The sequence below is a fragment of the Octopus bimaculoides genome, chromosome 4 (genome assembly GCF_001194135.2).
Source record: "Octopus bimaculoides isolate UCB-OBI-ISO-001 chromosome 4, ASM119413v2, whole genome shotgun sequence".
Lineage (NCBI taxonomy): Eukaryota > Metazoa > Mollusca > Cephalopoda > Octopoda > Octopodidae > Octopus > Octopus bimaculoides.
In genome coordinates, this window is record NC_068984.1 from 107,306,506 (window position 1) to 107,313,914 (window position 7,409).

General features: G+C 34.9%; 1 protein-coding gene across 4 annotated transcripts in view; it reads left to right on the top strand.

The window, feature by feature from the left end:
- The window catches only part of LOC106875477 (translin-associated factor X-interacting protein 1), a 154,468-nt gene that overhangs the window by 67,511 nt on the left and 79,548 nt on the right, over positions 1–7,409 (top strand). For all 4 annotated transcript variants that reach the window (XM_052967352.1, XM_052967353.1, XM_014923647.2 and 1 more), the window contains 2 exons: positions 3,741–3,852; positions 6,029–6,090. In XM_052967352.1, the coding sequence (XP_052823312.1) occupies positions 3,741–3,852; positions 6,029–6,090 (174 nt within the window). The remainder of the gene's footprint in view (positions 1–3,740; positions 3,853–6,028; positions 6,091–7,409) is intronic.

The window sequence follows — 7,409 nt, forward strand, 5'->3', positions numbered from 1 at the left end:
TCATATCAAAATTATACAGCTATTTTGTGTAAACACGAAATGGAAAGAATGGGTAAGTGAAAGCTTGTTAAAAATTATCTTGTTTAGCACTGCCTTTTGGCCAAGATCAATATCAATTTCTAATATTTTATGCTAGAAATAGCAGCAATCACATAGTTATTATTGCAAGACTTATAGTGTTTCAAGCAGCCATACCAATGAAATCACTTCTTCATTTAAAAAAAAATTGTACCTGTATATTAAAGAATTTTCATTTTATCAAAAATATTCATTTAACAAACTCAGGAAACTGACAATATTCTTGAAACTATGCCTCGTTTCAAAGTTATATAGCTATTATTAAATTATCATTAATGAAAATAGAGGTGAGCGAGAATGAGAGACTGTTGGAAATGAAACTGTAAAATGTCGCCTGCAACAAATTGATATTGTTTATTATTAAACATTAAAAGCTCCTCTGCAGTGAATGCAATGTATACTTAAATTTATGAAGAATTGGACACAGTGAATGCAATCAATATTTAAATTTACGAGAATTTGGAGATTAAAAACTTCAGTAAACTTCTGAAATCAAAATTATAGGAAATTTCTTAGAACATGAATTTATAAAAATATTTCCAGTTGGTGAAACTTTTAATATTGCTTTCTTTTAGTACTTTTAGTAATTGTTACATACCTAATTAATAAGCAGCTTCCTCCATTATATTATAGATATATACACACACATGCACACAGAGCAGGCTTCCATACAATGTCTATCCACCAAATTCAGTCACATGTCATTAATCAGCCTGGGTCTATAGAAGAAGACATTGCATAAGGTGCTGCATAGTGGGACCAAACCCTAAGCCACCTGTTTGGAAAACAAGCTTCTTAACCACACAGTTATCTCAGTAATTAGATCTTTGTTATATAACAAAATGTTTTGATGCTATACTGTGTGTAATGCTATCACAATTACAATATAATTCAATGAAATAGTGTAGATGCTTGTGTGTTTGTGTGTGTGTATGTAAATGCTTTAAATAGTTGATCTGACTTTTCCATGATGTTTCAATACAGGATTGCAGATCAAGTATCCAACCATATAACACAGCAACTCCCACACATATATGCACACCTTCATATACAAATATGTTCTTTCAAATCTGCAATATATTATGAACAGATTACAATTTCTGTTCTTGAGAATAGATCCTCATTAACGATTTCCTCTGTGTAGCCAAATCCATTTCAATAAATTTTATATGGCATGGAACGGAAAATGTTTCACAAGCAGAAAAGCGTCTCCCTGACAGCAGGATATAAGTGTTAAATCTACTAAGATTTAATCTTTGGTATGTGTGTGTATATCTATATATATTTACACACACACACACACACACACATATATATATATATCTATATTGGTAAATAGATAGATATGCATAGACACAAACACACATACACATTTACAGACATATGATCGAACCAATTCCAAAGAAGCTAATGCTGGTCTGCATTGGCAAGACATATTATTTATATGTATGTATGTATGTATTTATGTACATATCTATGTATGTTTGTGTGTGTGTGTGTGTGTGTGTGTGTGTGTGTGTGTGTGTATATATATATATATATATATGTTTGAAGAATTTAGTTGCATATCCATTAAGTGCCTAATCCGCAGGAAGCATGTGATATGAATTCTTATTGATGAATATGTCACATATCTGCTTTCAGTTTTATTGTTTAGCAATCTATACTATTTAATACAGTATATTGGCAAAATCCTTAGAATGTTGTGTGAAATAATAAGCAGTATTTTGTCATGGCTCTTTACATTATGAATTTAAATCTGGTCAAAAGTCGATTTTTGTCTTTCATCCTTCCAAGGGAGAAATGAAATAAGATTGTAATCACATGCTAGGTGTCAATATAATCGACTCTCACCACCCTGCAAATGGCTATGGCATTGTGTCTAAACATCTTTTTACACTTAATATGTCAGTGACAAGATATATTCGCAGAACTATGTTTCTTCAGAGGAATTTTGCATGGATAAATTCTTTGAAGATATCATTTCTGACACAAAACTTACAGCAGACAAATTCCTGAAGATGAGAAGTGATTCTATGATTCTTTAGTGACTTACATCAGTCTGTCTTCAGCAAGTATTAGAGTAGTACCTCACCCTAATAACTCAGGCAGTTGATGTACTTCTTCAGTTACCCATGTAAATATATATATATATATATATATATATATATATATATATATATATATATATATATATATATAATCATCATCATCATCATTTAACATCCTTCTTCTATGCTGGCATAAGTTGATGGGTTGGGTGGTTTGACAGAAGCTGGCCAGGCAGGAGCCTGCACCAGACTTCTGTGTCTGTTTTAGCAGGGATTTTACAGCTGGATGCCCTTCCAAATTCGAACCACTTTACAGTGTGGACTGATGCTTTTTAAGTGGCACCAACACTGGCAGGCTCACCAAGTAACCTGCAAGACAAGGATCCTTTGAGGACAGAGGGGCATTGGAGGAGGGGATCTTGTGTCAGATAGTGAAATGTTATATTGAGACAGATAGACAGAAACAGGTGTCTTGTTGTTGGGGAGGTACATGGTTACCTGGCCAGAGAGAGAGAGAGAGTCAGAGAGAGTGGGAGAGGAAAAGAGACAGACAGAGTGAGAGAGAAACAGAGAGTGAGAGAGAGAAAATGGGGACAAAAACAAGTGTGCTGTTGTAGAGGGGATACATGGTTGCCCAACTTGAGGGAAGAGCAGGAGAAGGAGAGAGAGAGAGGATGGGAGACAACAGGAGTGCAAAAGAAAGTAGGAGAGAGATGGTTGCAAAATGCTGGGCATACTCACAAGAGACGGGGACCAGAATACAAGAGGGATGTTTGAGTAAAAGAAGACAGAGAGAAATGGTGGCAAGTGCTAGAGCATACTCGTATATATATGTATGTATGTATTTATATATAGAGTAGGAAGGGTTTAGGCCACTGATAATTTAAACCAATAGGTATGCTGTGTAATGCTGTAAATGGTAATCCTTTAGGATCCAAGTTCACAATGGAGTTTGGACTTGGGGATCCATAGCTTACTTCCGAGTCAGCGGGTATAAATTAAAGGCAGAGGAGCTTATAGATAATTTAAAATATTATACAACCAGGATTAGTTTCAGTTTGGTTGGTATCAACACAGTTAAACAGAAGTAAAACTGGAGAAAAAAGTTGAAACTCACTGATTTAGTGGATCGAATTAAAAAGTGATATAAGAAACTAGTTGAATAAATAAAGTCACTTATGATTTCAGTTTGAAAATAATCCACTTCACATAAGCTACAGCGCTTGTTAAGAAAAGCTTGATTGTCTCACGGTCTTATAATGCACATTTATTTTAAAATGTGACTCGATGTCTCAGGAGAGAATTGTTCTTTTATTTTATCTAAAACCGCTTTACAAACTTTTCACATATTGGAAGGGTCATTATGCCGACATTAAGCACATGCACTGGTTATATTTTACATCTTTTGTTTAAAGAAGTGGAAAAGAAATAGTACATATGTTTATTGTTGGCATAATGACCCTACCAAGATGCAATAAAATCTGTTTCAGTGCATAAGGTTAAATCAGGATCATGCAAACCAAATACATAAGCAAAATGTTTTAATGCTTTATAAATTACTGTTTTACAAACAAATAAACTTTTTTGTTTTTTCTTTCTGTCTTTCAAAAGAATGTCCACAGAAAGTGCTGAGGCAATGGAAGAAAATTTGCAGAAGATAATGTATGAATATGCCCATCTGGTGCCACGACGGGACATTGTAGCACTTGAAAAGCAGTATGAGGTGTGTATTGTTTTCAACTTAGATTTTATGAGAATATATGGTACAATATGACCATGAAATTGAATATCGCAAACCAGATTATGTTGATTAAGGAAGCTAAGAAACAGTGTTTGTTTCTAGATGTGGCTTGTCCAGCTGACAATAAGGTTTATGGCAAACTGTTGAAGAAGATTGGGATATATGAACTACTAGCATTGGAGATAAAACATTTGTGAGCAATGGCAAAGTTTGTCATGGTCCCAGTTGTCATCAGGGCACTCAGTACTGAGTAAAAAATCAGTGGGAACATCAGGGTGGGGAACTTACTGAAAACAACACTCTTTGGAATTGCTAGAATACTTAGAAGAGTGATTGATAACTGAAGGTGCCACCTCAGTTTACAGGCTGTGGACAGCTGGTACCAGTATTACACTTCCAGCAACAAATGCTATGCAACAAGCAGAATAATAATAATAATAATAACAATAATTTCAAATTTTGGCACAAGTCCAGCAATTTTGGGGAAGCAGGTAGTTGATTACATTGACCCCATTGCACACTTGCTGACTGAGGCATTTAATAACAGACCATCGTAAGCGCCACAACCTAAAAACCGAGAAGAACACAAAGTTTTGCGACTTTCAGAATGCGATATCTCTGCAAGGAATGGAGTTAGGAGGTTGGTTTTGATCTTAAAATGACCGTGAAGACCTCCTCTAATCATTCCACCTATGTAAAATTATTTATTTATGTATGCATCTGAAAGATAAAACAATGACTGTGTTTTTCTCATTTTGTGGAATATACCGGTACTACGAAACAGTGTATTGCATTGCATATTTTAGCCATAATACCTAGAAAAACATATGGAAACCCACCCAATGGTATCGTTTGTGTTTTAATATACCAAGGTAAGTATCTTTAAGAGGTAAGTAAAACAAGATAGTAAGATAATAGCCCATTATTGTTACGAGGAATAATGAGGAATATCAGGAAATGAGCCTTAACACCTCGAAAAGCAATACAGGGACCACACCAAAGTTATTGGTGTGGTCTAGTAAATATACAAATTCTAGTAATTCTAGTAAATATACAAATTGTCCTATATACCTCTACAACATACCCACCCAAACATCATCTCTGTCTCACACCCTTCCCTTGCCTACTATGTCATCTTTACTGTTCTGCTGCTCTTCAGCCCTGGTTACCCCACCTCACCCTTTATTCGCTATTCATTATATCCACCCTTCAATCATACCCAATCTCTGCAGTTGTCACCTATTGTTCCCTACTTCACCTACTTGTCATCCACTCAATGCTTATTCTTCATTCATTATATTCAACCGCCCCTTCATCCATTTCCCATCTCTTACTTTCCCATACACCCTTGCAACCTCTACTCACTCATGCTCTCAGTTTTTCTGTCCCCATTCACTTCTACTCACTTCATAACTTCAGGGTCCATGCAGATATCTCATCATCACTATTTTTATCTTTTCCCAGCTCTACCCCAACCTACTGCCCCACTTTTTTAAAATGTGAGTTGCCATTTAGTTTCTCTACAGCAAGAAGTCACTAGTGCTGATTCCATGAAAATAGTACACAGTACATGCTGTAAAGTGCTTGGTGTTTTGAAGGACATCCAGCTTTAGATTCCATTCCAAAGAAGACACTGAAGCGGTTGGAGAAACCATCCAACCTGTGCTAGCTTGGAACTTGAACATTAAATGATGATGACGAAGCCAATGACAGTTATGATTATGATGACGATGAAATTATTATTATTATGGCTGGGTTCCAGCCTAGGCCACAGCAACATTTCTCAGTCCAACATCACTGACTCAAGGTTTTGGATAAATTCTAGGCCAGTGTCTGTGATCTAGTTGTCGATGTAAGTGTGACAACATTATCCTCTTCTTATGTCACCATGAAGTGGGTTCCACAAGTTTATTTGGATCCTTCCTGTTCAGAGTGGCACATGCATTGATAGTCTTTGCTTAATGTTCATGCGAAATTTCAGCAGGTCTCCATGATGAAATTAGTACATTTCATATACAAATTTTCAACACACTTTAGATTGTTCCATCATCACTCCTCTATCTAAACAAATTAAAAACCTCCTATTTATAAAAATAAACACAAAAATAATTTTAAAAGCAAACACTAAACATGGTTTTTATTCTGTAATATTTTGCAGGCAATAAGAAAAAAGAAGATTCAGTTATTAAAGGACATTGAACAACTGAGAAAAGAATATAAGTAAATACCAGTGTACTTCACTTTCTTTTTAAAACTTTACTCTGAAATAATTTATTTCACACTAGTTATTTCCTTTTAATTCATGTAATTTCTTGATGTTGTTGTTGTTGTTGATGGCAGTGTTGTTGTTGGTAATAGTAGCAGTAGTAATAGTGGTAGTGATGGCATCAACATTATCAGCACTGTTGTTTAACAACATATTAAATCTGATGGCTGGTGTTCCAGTCCTGGCTATATTTTTTTTTTATATCAGGGGGTTACATTTCTAGTATGTCCCTTTTTTTGTAATATTGTAGGCTTTGATTTAAAAAAGAATCAGCTGCAATTTCAAACAAATTATCAAAAAAAACATAAGGGCTCTCTAACTGGCTCGTTTTACAAAATAATTAAATTAGTGTTAACATATTTAATGTACTGAGTATCAAAAATCTAAGAAAAAATACTTACTTGGTTAAGGAAAAGACAACATCAGCTCAATGTCTAATGTTATTTTAATCATTGTGGCAACTAAGGGAAACAATTCTGGATATGTTTTGGCCTTATTAGAGATTCTCAGTGAAGCATAGACTTCTGAACTTGACAATTTATTGATGAGAAGATCACAGAGTAACATCAAGGTCAACCTCTTGAAATTAAACATTGTTATTCTAGGAAGTAAAAGACAAAACACTTTAAACAGGATTGTCTTCAGCATTGTCCTAATGATCATTTACAGCCACTCTGAAAATAATATTAATGTAATAGTAATAATATTAATGTTCATCGTTGTTTACCTCAAGGTTTTTTACAATGTATATTCATCATCACCTTTGTCATCATCATCATTATAATTTAACATCCACTTTTTCATGGGTCAGAGGGAATTTGCTGAGGCAGATTTTCTGTGGCTGGGAGTCCTTCCTGCTACCAACCCTCTCCTGTTTTCAAGCAGGTTAATACTTCCCCATGACCAGATATAATTTTCGTGGAAGATTGAAAATGAACAACATCATTTGTATGATGGTGAAGCTTGTTTACAATCATTACATGATGTCAAGACAAGAGTACACGACAAATACACAAATATATACAATATGTGTGTGTGTATTCTTTTATTCTTTTACTTGTTTTAGCCATTTGACTGCATCCATGCTGGAGCACCACCTTGAAGGGTTTTTCTGTGTACCAAATCCACTCATAAGGCATTGGTCAGCTTGAGGCTATAGTAGAAGACACTTGCCCAGAGTGCCACACAGTGGGACTGAACCCAGATCCATGTGATTGAGAAGCAAGTTTCCTACCACACAGCTATGCCTGTTCCTATATATATATATATATAT